Source organism: Bemisia tabaci, chromosome 8 (assembly GCF_918797505.1).
Source record: "Bemisia tabaci chromosome 8, PGI_BMITA_v3".
Taxonomy (NCBI): Eukaryota; Metazoa; Arthropoda; class Insecta; order Hemiptera; family Aleyrodidae; genus Bemisia; species Bemisia tabaci.
In genome coordinates, this window is record NC_092800.1 from 7,140,677 (window position 1) to 7,154,914 (window position 14,238).

The window sequence follows — 14,238 nt, forward strand, 5'->3', positions numbered from 1 at the left end:
AATAAAAGTTTTATAGGTACGAAATAAGAGAGAGAAAAATTAATTGCTGACAAGAAGGTGTTTTCCTCGACTGACCAGAGAAGCATGAAATATAAAACAGCACTGAATATGATGACCTCCTGACTAGATTATGATATCATATCGTGAGCACTTTTCAGGCATAATATATACATGTAAATCAACAGAAATAAGTTGATTTTCAGCGAAAAAAGCGGAGTGAATTTTTGGGTAAAAGGTTGAAGCGCATCTGAGTGATGAACCATATCTTAAGATTGACAGCACTTCCACCAAGCCCAACGTAAGATTTTCAGCGAAATAAAAGTTCTTAAAATCCAGATTAAATAAAAGCGACTTTGCTGACACCAAGACTTTTACCAGGCCTTTAAGCCTAATGCTCAAATGAAATTTTGTGATTTAATGCTGATGACAGTAGTCAAAATTTAACGAGTAGATTTGGTTGGTTACAGTTTTTAAGATACTGCCAACCTCTGTTACAACAAAAGGAAATTCCCTCCGAGCGACGGCACGCCTGAACCAATTGGTTTTCATGCTGGCTCCTGGCAGCAATGACGACTACATCCAAAATTCAGAAATGCATCGCATGCCAAAATGGAGGGGGATGGATGCAAAAATTTGCCAAGATTCATCAAGCAACGGAGTTTAGTTTTTGCCTTTGGCTGAGCGTTTTCCTTTAGCGAGTGGTAACCGTGCAGATCTGGTCGAAAAATCCACTCATGGAAATTCGCCTAATGACATCATTTTAACTATAATGAAAGTAAATAAAATTCAAAAGAGAATTTTGCTACCATGAAAAGACTGTTAAAGCCTAAGATTAATACAAGGCAGCTGTTTGGTACTTAAGCGTGTCATTTAGTAGTTTTTAAATCATGGCACAGTACGTAATATGAGATATAATAATGGTACAGTACATATACATCAGAAAACCTCAAAACCTTAGAATTAATGACAATGTACATTGAGTTTAATAAAAACACGCCAAGTCGCAGCAAGTTCAAACTGAGGAAAAGAGGCTTGGGGTTTTATTTTTCCATAAGACTCAATATTGATGATAAAGTTTGATGACTATTTACTGTTAAAATATTTTTTCAGACTTGGAGTACTTAATGGAAGAAAATTTACCACCAGTTGTATTGTAATGTAAGCACTAAGCTGTGTACACTAAGCCCGACTCATTTTTTTGAAAGTGCGATTAGTTGCGTTTCTATTGAACTCAGTTCATTAATACTGCCGTGCTAAGGAAGGACCCCGTACGAACATTCAAGAATTGCCAAATTTCCTCCGATAATATATCTATTTCTGAGAAGCTATGAATATTTTTTCTTGAGATTTTCAGACTTTTTACATCAAACTAAGAACGAAATCCTATAGAAAATTGGAGGAGAAATGTCCAGATTTTCCTGAAAATTCGTAATTTGTAGAGGGAAATTTGGCAACGACTGATGGCTCATACGACGTTCTTCTTAAGTACGGCAGAATATTCATCATGGATTTCACCATTATGTGAAGGGTGGAAATAAATATGGCCCATGCGTTGAAAAAGACGTTATGACAGAGGTGAAGTTTTCTACTTTAATAGCTTGAAAAACCTGGGAATCAGGGTAAAATATTACTGCAAATATTGCACAAGTGACATTGAAGACGTGATTTAAATGGTTTCAAGTTGAAGGATCCAAAGGATACAGAGATTAAAAACAAAATAAGAGACCTATTTTGGCATCCCTCATGTTAGATAAAGACTTAAAATGTTCTAATGCAATAGGTCACTCCAACTTAATTGGACTTCATTTTTCAATTAGGAACTACAATTTCGGACTCATTTTTAAAAACACTTACATACACTCAGCAACTAATAGCACATATGTTGTTTCTAATCTGAGCCAGAAATTGTACTTCCGAATTGCAAAATGTAGTCCAACTTCAGAAGTTGAAGTGCCGAGAAGTTTCCGACACGTCTCCTGGAATCATATTTCTTAAATGATGAAACTGATACTCGGGACTTCTATTTACTTCCACTCTTCGACTTGATGAAACTACATATTTGCGTGACTTAAAGAGCCAATATTTTACACTAACAACTTTCAGGGGGAAAAGGACACTTGCAATGGTAAAATAGCCGAAACCTGAAATGAGGCAATTTTTCCCAGCATTTAATTTCTGGGATTTAACACGGAAAGTTTACCAAATAAAAGGTTAAAAAAAATCCACCGAAAAAGGCTTTTTCTTAGGCTAGAAAATGATAGTTACAGTTAATACAAAGAAAAAAAAAATTTTATCTCCATGTATAAGCTGCATGTTCAATTGAAGTTCAGTGAAAATACTGATATCAAATAGAGAATGATTTGCTGTTGCCTCCACATTATTGAAAAAATTTGAGTTGTTTACATGAGATAGAATTAAAAAAAACTGCAGCTTTTTCACAAAATATCATTTAAACACATAAATTGAATTAGTTTTTGATGATTATCAATGGTGCCATGCCATTTGTAACTATTGATATCACAATTTGGCACAACTTGCTATTAACTTTCTGCTGCTCCAGCAATAAGCGACTAATTCTTTAGCAACTGTATGAAAATCTTTTCCATAACTAATATTGAGCAGTGTAAACTCCAGGTTAGCTCTCACATTTGATTGAAAGCTGTTGAGACACCCCGAATTTCATATTCACGGAGAAGTAAAGGAGACAAGCACTGATGAAGGAGCAAGAGCGTTAGTGATAGCGATGTCCATCCGGTTAGAAAGCAATGAGTGAGGTTTAGCTGCCAAGCGAAGAGAAGAGAGAGTACAAGCGGCAAGATTGTAAAAAGACTAGAGATTTTTTGTTTGAACCAACATCACAACAACAAAATCACTAGTCTTCCATACAAGACAGGCCGGAAAAAGAGACAGGGTAGCTTTAGACAAAGCAGCTTGCGATGCTTCAGGTGAGCGACTTGTTCAGGAGGTTAATCCATCATCGAATCGTCAAGATGCTGATCGAGACCATGGCCGGTTGTTCCTGAGAATCATGCAACTTTCGCAGAACGAACTATTGTTACAAAAACACTTTTAGTGTGTTAACGTTGAAAGAATAAGTGATGCTTTTCTTCAGTATGTGACCGTCTTCAGGCAAAGAGACCTCAGTGCAAAGATTTCATAATTGAATTAGCGCAATACTGCTGGGGTAAGTACTGCATGTAAATTTTGACACAGCGACACCCAAAAAAGTCTACCCGGAGAAGAGTAATGATGGTTTAAAGTTTGCAGTTTAAAAGCGCAGCAAGGAAAAATTTGACTTCTTTTACTTGGAATTTAAGCGACTTCATGCTCTTTGTCAGCACAAAAATGAACTTCGCCGAAGAAATTTATTCTTTACGATAGTACATGATGCTTAGTAAATGAAAGCCACTTTCAGATTTCTCAACAAGACTTGACAAAAGCCACTCTTCTAAGAAGAATTTCTTCTTTGCACTTAGGTCTCAATTTCCCATGGTTCATCATGTTTTGAATTAATTATATCAAAAAAGGATCAGCTTTATGGAAAATCAGCTGTGGTCTTTTCATGCACATCATCCACACGGAGCTATAAAATCTGTGGCAACTTTGTTAAAAATTAAATCGTTTCCATCACATATTGCAACGTGCAATTCTTTATTCGAGTCCTATTGAGACCCATGATGGGGCTATTGTTTGATAGAGCTTATACACAAGAGAGCACAGCATGAGATTTCATGTTCGTCGACCTTTCGATTGTTAAAGGGACAGGCCCACTCAAGAAATCGGAGATTCAAACAGTTAAGAAGAAGAAGGACCAAATAATTTGCAGCAAATCATGCCTTCACTGATGATTTTCAAATGAAGTTTCATAAAGGTGCAAGGTAAAAACATCAGACCAAAAGTGACAGAAAAATTGGGAGGAAAATGCTGAAGCACATCACTTTGAGGTTCAATACTTGAAACGTATAAGTCTGCTGCTTGAATTGACGACTACCTTCAGCACAACAAGCTGGCAAAGGAACTCCATCACATATTCTTTGACAGATTAATGCCACATTCAGTTGCCAACTTGCAAGCGGCGAGTGCCATACTTTTAAAAGAACGAGATTACACATATGTCCAGGAAGGTTGACTTTATCTTCTATTTTCTCTAAGGTTCCTGTTGTCAAATTGTGCTATCATGAGCCTTATTTACACATCTTCTTAACTGTTTGAGGTCAATGAAAAGAATGGAAGAACAAGATCAAACCAAATTTGATACCATAAAAATAAATAGATTACACAATGTACAAATAATCCCAATATCATTCCACAGCCTGACCACGGCAACAGTGCTTAAAGCTTCAGATAAAGAAAATGAATAAAAAAGAGGGGGAGGGGGAAGGAATTCAGCTAACAGGACTTACAGTGTTGCGGAAGCTTTTGCATTGGTTGAAATTTAGTAATTAGGGCTAATTGAAAGAGGAGGTAAAGCATTTGGAACAGAGGTATCACAAAATAAGCTCTGCTCTCCCCTCTTCAGTAAGAAAATTTTCTTTTCTCCCTTTCTGTCAGTGAGAATATGAGAAAGCAAAACCTATTGGAACAATTATTTTTTGTCGCCCTACCGTCATTAGAGACGGAGTAGATGGAAAACAGAATTTGCAGTTTTGTGACAGGTGATTAAGTACCATCTACTGAAAAGACATTCTATGCACATGTTGTCCGTGGTCAGAATGTGGGTAAAGGAAGCCATGAAAAATTCATCAGGTGAATGAAAGACAGGGTATGAAAAAATACATTTCTCTGATTTAAATTAGATTTCGTCATCCTTATTTCAAAATAAATCTTAAGCTAATTCCTACTTCATACTAAGAAAGGATTCTAAAAGCAATTTTTCCTAAAACTGCAAAGTTTTTGATGATTTATGGAATTAGAATTCTCTCTGGTACAAACAAATCGCCTCAAGTTAATAGGTATGTAAGTTTACGTTTTCAGGAGGCAAAAACTGGCAATGGGGCTGATGCGAATGGTCTTCATGCTCAGATGCAAGGAGGAAAAGATAAATTAGATGGCAGAAGTAGAACTGAGCACTAAATTAATCTGGTTTATTTGATGAGGTAGACCATCATAATGCCGAATAAACAGTGGCACAGTTTGATCAGATTTTGCGATTAGGAACTACAATTTCTGGCCCATCCGTAAAACCATTCATGTGCATTGAGAAACTGATGATACATACGTTGTTTCCAAATTGAGCCAGATAATGTGATTCCAAATTGCAAAATGCAGTCCGGTTAAATACTTGGTAAAGGGGCAACAAGTATGCATTTGAATTGTGGTTTGAGTCCACGCAAAATAGGTTTGAGCATTTTTAGACTGCAACAGAGGACCTGCTTGAGCTATCAATAAGCACAAAATGTAAACATAAAAATCAAAATGGTAGATCCCCTTCTTCACTCTGTGAATATTGAAAATTATTGGACATGGACTCAAACCACAGCAATCAAGATAAAAAAAAAAAAAAATCAAAGACATCATCGGCAAGCAATGACCCGTGATTCCCGTATAATCAGTAAGCATACACCGTAATGAGAAAGCGATGATTTGTCTTGCGGAGAGAGGTCTTTTGCACCAAGTTCGAAAGTGGGAATCAGTGGTAATGAATGATCTGAGCACCAGAGCACCGAAATGAGGTAAGCTCATACATCGTTTGACTTGTTGATGGATGATTTTATGTTACACACCTTTGTTGGAGCATTTGATGGGCCATTTCTACTTGATGAGGTAAACCTGTTATTGTGATTAATCGATCATTGGAACCGTCTTTCGGCTCGTCGATGATTATTCCAGCCCCGGAATCCGTCCTAATTCTCCGAATACGTGCGCCCGCCTTTCCAATTATTGCCCCAGCCAGCTGTGAAACAGAGTGAGAACGTAAATGAGATTCAGGTGGGAAAGAAAAAACTTGATTGATACAAGAAAAATTTATGCGTTAAACTTTACAGAAAGTCAAAATTCATCATGTTGGTGGCACAGGGTGTCTAATTGCATCAGAAAATAATACATGACAATTCAGAATAGTTTTTCGCAGCACCATATGAAGAAAAAAGCATGGCGACAGTACAAAGACGAAGAAATGTATGTTCTCAATTCCTTCTTGAAAATTTTTCATGAAAAACGATTGGGTGATGTCTCACTATTAATGAATGCTGCCTTTTGGCGGATATAACAATTTGAGTTAACAGAGAGAAAGAGGTTTAGCAGAATTTTAATTGAAACCCCACCACTCTGAATTGTCGCATGTCATCGCTTCATATTGCACAGAACTATGTAATTAAGAAATTACGGCAATATAGTACAGCTTATAGACATCCTGTTGAAAAAACTTATAAAAGAAGACAACTTAGTACACAAAGGAATTCCAACCTGGTTGAGTGAATTTTGTTAAACTTTGGAGCAAAGACAGGTGTGAGAGAGATTGTATGTATTTTATGAGAGTCGAGTAAGTTAGTAAAAAAGTAGGGAAGGAATAGAAGCTGGGTTGATATTTGGGCGGATACTTCCACCTATGGTTCCGAGAAAGACAACTGGAGCAATGGGCCTGAAATTAGTCTTCCAGTGCTCTCTCCAGATCAAAAGTGTTAGTCCTTCAGTTTTCAATTTTCGTCATCTACAGCCTTTGTATTGGCATCCGAAAAGCTGAAAGCTTTTTTCGATTCCAATAAGTTGGTAGGAATCGTGCCGGCAAGAAAACCACAGTTTCAGAACTGCCTTGATCTTTTTCTCAACTCTAACTATCAAGCTATCGCAGACACCCTGCTCGATCGACGGGACTAATACTCATTTTGGTCAAAACTTACATCTTTGGGAATGGAAAACGAAGTCGAGGTTTGCGGGCCACCATTGGCTACAGCCGGTTGCAAGGCATCGCCTACCATACCATTACCTACAAAATATAGACACTAATTACTTGGAGGGCATGAGAGAGAGAGAAAAAAAGGTGATTGACTTTGAAAGGAGGGCTAATCCTCACTTGCTTTTACTGAAGCTTTACATATAATGAACATTGACAACATAAAGCTTTACTTTCAACCTCAGGGGTGTAAAAAAAATAAATAAGTAAAACACGGGGAATAAATATTCGGGTTGTTTTAAAGGAGGGCATGAGGAGAGCGGTGAAGTGTTAAATTGCCAAATCCTTCTTGTTCATTTCCTGACGCAAACTCATTTTTGAAACAAACATGATTTTCTGGATGGAAACTTCAAAATTTAAAACATTTTCTAAGCACGACGTCATTTGATCGGGAGCCATTGTTAGATTTTGATTGATCCTGAGCTCAGTTGCATGATTTAACCTTTTTTCCTAAAATGACAAATAGAACAGATCTACGCTTCACTATGGCTGAAAGGCCAATCCCTGAAAAGGCATAATTTATTTGAGCCTTGCGACCAACTGAGATGATTTTTAAAAATTAATTCTAATGCTGTCGGGATTATTTTACTGTTTAAAAAAAACCTTCCATAACCAAATGTTCTCACCGTTAGTTAATTTGACAATGTCACTGATTTTGAATGTTGTAAATAAACAAAACATAAGATTTGTATGGAAAACTGAGCATTACATATTATTTTAAAGATGCATGATAGAAAGTCTCTATTCATTGTCAGTGTTTAAAAAAAAAAATTCTTTCCATCCCAGTTTTTTTGGAAAAATAATTAGATCAGGATTTATTGTCAAGTTTAACTTTGTACGTTTTGGAGTGCACTAACTCTTGAAGCAATATAGCACGAAATTCTCATAAACAGAAAAAATTCCAAGTTATTTTTAGGGTCTAAGTTCTCTTAGATAACACACTGACATGTATCAAGCGACTGAATCTTCGTCCAGCCTGAATGAATCTGACAGAATAGCTATTAAACAGTTAACAAGCAGTAAAACCCTACGGGGTGGGTAAGGCTAAGGGGTTGAGTGCCGTCAGGGGAAGCAACAGGAATACAATAGACTATATTTTGGAAGGTAATGATATGATGATCGACCTACTTCATTTTGAACACAAAAATGAGTGATGTGATGATTCAGGGTGTCTGCCACAGAAGCCAGGTGGGGAAGGAGAATCATTGAATCCTCCACCTCCCCTTGAAAATCGATTAAAAAGGCATTTTTGGCAGAACCCAACCACAAAAAGAACAATAATGCAAGTTCCACTTTAATTTTAATCAAAAATTTTCCTGGCACTGGATATAAAATCATACGACATGATTTACAAGACTAGTATATACTGAACACTTTTGAGTTAAAAGGTTGGTGTCTGCCGGCTTTGGAGTGACAAGGATAAAATTTGTACCTAACAACAGAAACTGGTTGGTATTAAAGGAGTCATCTACTGTACAGGATTGCCACAGAATTTAGAAAATTACACTTTTTGGGAAAATTTCCTGACATATAAGAATACACTCTATGGTAGAAGACACGATTTGAGATAATTTTCACCCAAAAATTCATTGAAACGTTGGAACCATCCAAGAAAGCAAATCAGCGTGAGTTTAGAGTACTTATCCCTGACATTCCTAGATTTTCCATGACTTTTTGAAATTCTCTGAAATTTCTTGGTTTTTCCGTTCCTCTCTGACTGTGGCAACCCTGCTTGTTAGAAAATCTGAACTTTGCTGTGACACGAACAATCACAGTGAAAAGGATGAAGGATTAAGAAAATCTCACAGAACGGCGAAACCATTTCTCAGTCTCTGAGTCAATGCTTGAAATTTTTCTCCTTGATTGTATTCTACCTGCTCCTCATAGAAACTATAAAGCAAGACATGCAGAAAAGGGGTTTCTTGCATGTTTATGTTTTTGTCTCACTGCGTTCAAATGAGATGGAAGTAGAATGCGAATCAGAAGAAAGACCTCATGCCATGACACTGCTCAAGTTCCATGAAGCGAATAACGTAGGGTCTGTGCATCAATATTAATGATTTATTTTGGAGTTTAAGGGTAACTAACTTCAAGCAAAAAGAAACACTTTAAGAAATTGGCCCTCTCCGCACCCTGATTTAAACATCTAATTTAAAAATATTTTATACACAATGATAAGTGAAAAGAAAATAAAGATAAGTGAATCAATTTAAAAAATTGACAGATAAAAAACAAATTCAAGGATGAAAGGATAAAATGGACCACATTTTTCAACAAGGAACTACAATTTCAGGCTCCTCCATAAAAGCATTTACCTGCTGAGGTAAACTATGTCATGTGTGCTGTTTCTGAAATGAGCCAGAAATTAGAGTTCCTGATTGCAAAATGCACCCCAAATCAGGTTCCAGTATTTTGTGAAAAATGAGAAAAAACCAATGTTAAGATCATCTACAGTGAAATCTCAATGAGTCTATCTGTTAGGTCTCAAATTTTGGTGAAGTTAGATTCCTTTATTATTTCACCCAAGAGAGAAACCTTGGCCCTGTACTGCAATTGAATTATTCGGAGTTCTTTTTGCAACAAGTGTTACAACAAATTCTTTGAAATACTGTGGATCATTTCTCGTCGACCGTAGAAATTTTTTTAATACCGAACTCGAATTAAGTCAGCCTCCTGAAAAATTTAGCTCTGATAGAGGGACCATAGAATTTACATTTAAAGATCTTCGATTCTGAGGGTTTTACATAATATCAAATAATGGAAAAATTCCTTTCTTTTTGAGGCTATAAAAGATGCGAGAAAAAAAAGTTCAAGATTTATCGATATGGCTTGGTGAAAAAATAGATGAACACAAAAACTCTTCGCTATTCAAGCACACAATTTTCTCCGACATCAGCCTAGGCCCTTACTCGTGCAGCTTAAGTCTCGGTAGTTTTTGACTGGCTAGGTCAAAGTTTAAAAGCAAGTGATTTGGGAGGAGATCTCGGCTTGACTCGCTAAGATTTCACAGACTTTTTTTCAGACTTTCTTCCGAATGAAATATTTATTTGAAAATGATGGTGTTAAAGGCAGAAGCAATGTAAAAAAAAAAAAAAAAAAAAAAAAAAAAAAAAAAAAAAAAAGAGAAAACGCTCAAGGTTCCAAATACCTACTTTAAATTCACTTTGCGAAACTTGACAAATGAAACATGGCACTCTCGAAAATGAAAGAAATTATGTTGAAAACTTAGTAATTTTAGTAGAAAAGGAATTCTTATGATTCTAAATTTTTTTTTTTCTTTCACTTGCACTTTTTTTGTTACATGAGAGAATGCCCTCCTCCTATATTAAAAAATGCAAAAAATGAAAAAAAGTCCAGATTTTCCTGGACGAAAGTCAAATCGAGGAGGAAAAAATGAATTACTGAGGGAACCTTGAACTTTAGGTTTTAGTGCTTTTAGCGATGTGATCGTGAAAAAAAAATTGGCAGGATTATTTTGGAGATATAGTGATACTTACCAAAGTTATCGTATCCACCAAAACCTGCTGGTGCCCTTCCTCCACTAAAAAAAAAATAACAAAAATAGCATTAGATAATAAATTGAAAAAGAGAGAGAAATAGGGGGGGGGGGGGGGGGTTGAAAGGCATTTCAAGAACTTAATGATAACTTTGATGATCGAACATTCTAAAGTACTCAAACAACTTTTTTCAAAAATCAAATTTTTCAGAAAAAAAGTCGAGAAAATTTTATGATTTTTCAAGGCACTTAGATCCTAACTCATATTTCCGCCAATTTCTTTAGATTTAAGGTAAAAAATGCCCAGCTTTTCTGCGTCTATGCAAAGGTACCGATGACTCAAAATTTTCAACTTTTGGAAGATGCAATCCATCCTTTTTCACACATCTCATCACATATTAAGATTATACAAGCCAAGAGAAAAAGCAAATACAGATCACTCACCCAATTCCTCTGGCGGTGATGTCTCTTGGGGCTCCACTGAATCCGCGTGACGCACCCATAGGTCCATTCCTACCCATGGCTCCTGGTGGGCCGCCTGGTCCGTAGCCTTGACCACCTCCAACACCGAATCCACCGTACTCTTCTGCGTAGTAATCGTCGTAGTTCAACGGATCGTATGGAGTATCAACACCCTTTGTGCTTCCTTGCTGCAATGATCATAAAGCACATCAGATTAGGAATAGTCTAAAGGTTACTAAAGGCCTACAAGCTTTGCTATGAAGTCGTACCTAAAGGCAGACACGATGTTACAAGGTCTCCTCCACTTCCTCGGAAAGGAAAAGTTTTTTTGGGCGTCAACCCTAAGATTTGCCTTGTGATGACCAATTTGTTTCATAGACAAGACCAACTTTGACAAACTCAATTTACGGACGGCTCAATTTGAAAATTATCAGCCATTATTGGTTGAATTAAATATTCAACTAATTGTTAATCATCTACGAATTACAGGCAAGAAGTTTTCAACTTAAACTAGACTTTTGCCTCAACCGATAGCATTACTTCAATTGAGTATACAGGGTCTACATAATGTACTGTGAATGCGTCCAGGAATCTTTGCAGACAACAAAGATTTTCTTTAAATTAAAATGGACAGAACATGATAAAATCGATGCTACTTCACACACCGTTTCGAGAAGTTCTAAGATTTCCTTGACGCAGTCACAGCAAGTCTGTGCTCCACCGCTCAACTGGACTACTCTGTCGGTACTTTGAGGACAGCAGTTGGTGTAGATTTTTATCCGTGCGCCAGTTTTCTGAAAGAAAAAGAAGAGTTACAGCAGTTAATAATGGGACAGCGAAGAACAAAACAGAGGGGAAAATCTAATTCAGTAACTCCTTAATAGAACTTCAGCTCTATGAGAATTGCCTTACAATCAGTGAGAGAGAAAAAAAAGAAAAAAAATATATAATATCATTTTTGGAACTTCTTGACTTTGTTTTCCCTGCGAAATGGTGTAGACCCAAGAACCATTTTCCCACCTTGTTACAATGCATGATTTAAATATCTAACAGCAGCATAAAAACAGTGAAAATTAATTGCCAGCAATTCAAACATTATAAAATAGGAGTCTTGAGCTCTTACAGCAAAAAAAGAATTGCTGTCAAAATTCTGTGTCGACTCAAGATACTGATGGAATTTCGTCGGGAGCAAACACAAACTTTCATTCATGGACACTGGTAAGTATTTTGTGGACAATCGTAAGTATGTTCACAATAGTTATTCAATTTATCGATCAAGTACAGCTTCAGATGTATCACTACTTGATGGTTCGTTTGCCATAAAAAAAAAAAAAAAAAAAAAAAAAAAAAAAAATAAAATTTAACTCGCAGACAACCTGAAGTCGGAACTTTATTCACAGGATTTTATATCATGTTTGGAGGTATAGGTTATGGATCATTACATAGAATAATGATGCTTAGCAACCAGAAGCAAAACTGGGATAGGGAAGTTGAAACGAAGAAGAAGAATATTAAGTGCAGTACTGATTACATTTGACAAATGCGAGCCCGTGCGATCAGGATTGCCGATTTGGTTCGAAATTTATAAGTTCTGCCGCGCTCATTTCAAGAACGCACAAACTGGCATCATAGTAAGCAAGTATGGGATTTGCTTCAGCGCATTCTTACGGGAGTTTCGCTTCTGATTGCGAAGCATCATTATTCTACAGTTCATTAAGAGACTGTCCCTCCTGGCTGCTACTTTATAGTTGCATCAATTATCATTTCTAGCTGTTACAATTAGCTTTGCCTTTTGATACAATCTTACATGGTGACATTTAATTCCTTTCATTTGTATTGTATAGAATAAAAAAAGGTAGGAATAATGAAAAAGCAAGTGAAAAACAGTGCGTTATTTTCATCCAGCATGACAACTCACTTCTCTCAGTTCCTTGACTTTGCCACCTCCTTTACCAATGATGCAACCGGCGTGGGACTGGTGAACTAGGAGCCGGAGATCGATCTGGTCGCTGCTTGCTCCATTGCCTTGGTTGTTTGGTGCACCTCGAGGCCTGCCTCGGCTGTCCTGAAAGTTGAAACAAAATGAATTTTAATTATCTGAAAGTAAGATTATTATTTCTAAGTTTCACCAGAGTGTCTCCAGTCTCGACAGAAACAAATTCTTGGAATAAATTAATCACAACTCCTTGGCTTTTCAGATCAACACTTTGAATGCTTGAAACAAAAACTGAACTTTTTTTGGCATCAATTTCACTGCAAATAACAAAAAATTAAAGAATTAATTATTAAGGTGACTAAAATTTCCATTCCTTATTAAATTGATTCCTCTGTTCACCATACTAACTAAGTGTAACTCAAAGAATTAAACTCTGAACTAGACTTCGGCTCAGTTTGATAGAAGAGACAGCGCTTTTTTTATTCTTTCTTTCTTCCTTCCAGAATTCAAGTTTCAAGATATTTCAAATTTCTTGTCTACAGCATAAAATTTCCAGGCTTATTTGACCTGTAAAATACTCTGATGATTCCTGGTTGTCAGAACCCGTACAAACCATGTCTGCTCTTCATGTTCTGGTACCGTTCTTCATTTGTATTAATTTAACTCTTAATATTCAAAATTTTCTCCTTTCTTTACTCAAAAATTCCATAGCTCCACTTTTTCACTGATTCATAAAAAAATTTAACTGATGAAAAAACCCTGTGAAGATCCATACACTAGGGAAAAATGATACAAGCTTTTCTACAGGAGCAGATAATCAATTCGTAACCCTGGAGAATGACTCATGGATTAAGAAGGGAATTCTAATGCTATCTGACCGTACAATAAATCAATTTATGAGATTTGCGACATGTGAGTTTTACCTTTGCTCTAAGTTTCCTTTTACTTGAAATGAGTGTAAACTTATAAATACAGTGCTACAATGATATAGGAGGAACGAGCGAAAAATTATATGAACTCTTCCATGAAAAACGTAAATCATGAAAATAAAATAATAAAAACATGCTTACGTAATCAGCAAGACCAGGAACAACATCATTCAGGACCTTCATGGCGTTGTCCATCTCAGCCTGGATCGTCAAGATACTGAAAAAGCGAAGAGGTGGGTTAAAAAAATATAGTAAGTTTGAAATGAGAAAAGTAAAAAAAAAAAATTGATTGTGAAGAGTGAATGACCAGTTTTTTCTAGGAAATGATTTGATGCCTTTAAAGACGATCCAGTCAATCCCCTCCAGTACACTGGACCATGGAGGTGACAATTCCAAAAGCCTTTCAATGCTTTTTTTCAGAAACAAGACATCTTTCTGTTGTGGCTCATTTTGAATGGTGCATCTTTCGCACTAGCCACAAGTAGTCGATTTTATCGGAATAAGCCCAACTACATCAGATGCC

General features: G+C 36.4%; 1 protein-coding gene across 3 annotated transcripts in view; it reads right to left on the reverse strand.

The window, feature by feature from the left end:
* The window catches only part of HnRNP-K (Heterogeneous nuclear ribonucleoprotein K), a 71,799-nt gene that overhangs the window by 2,230 nt on the left and 55,331 nt on the right, over positions 1-14,238 (reverse strand). For all 3 annotated transcript variants that reach the window (XM_072303470.1, XM_019057057.2, XM_019057058.2), the window contains 7 exons: positions 13,857-13,932; positions 12,769-12,915; positions 11,516-11,644; positions 10,833-11,038; positions 10,390-10,433; positions 6,840-6,925; positions 5,724-5,893 (listed from right to left, as the gene is read on the reverse strand). In XM_072303470.1, the coding sequence (XP_072159571.1) occupies positions 5,724-5,893; positions 6,840-6,925; positions 10,390-10,433; positions 10,833-11,038; positions 11,516-11,644; positions 12,769-12,915; positions 13,857-13,932 (858 nt within the window). The remainder of the gene's footprint in view (positions 1-5,723; positions 5,894-6,839; positions 6,926-10,389; positions 10,434-10,832; positions 11,039-11,515; positions 11,645-12,768; positions 12,916-13,856; positions 13,933-14,238) is intronic.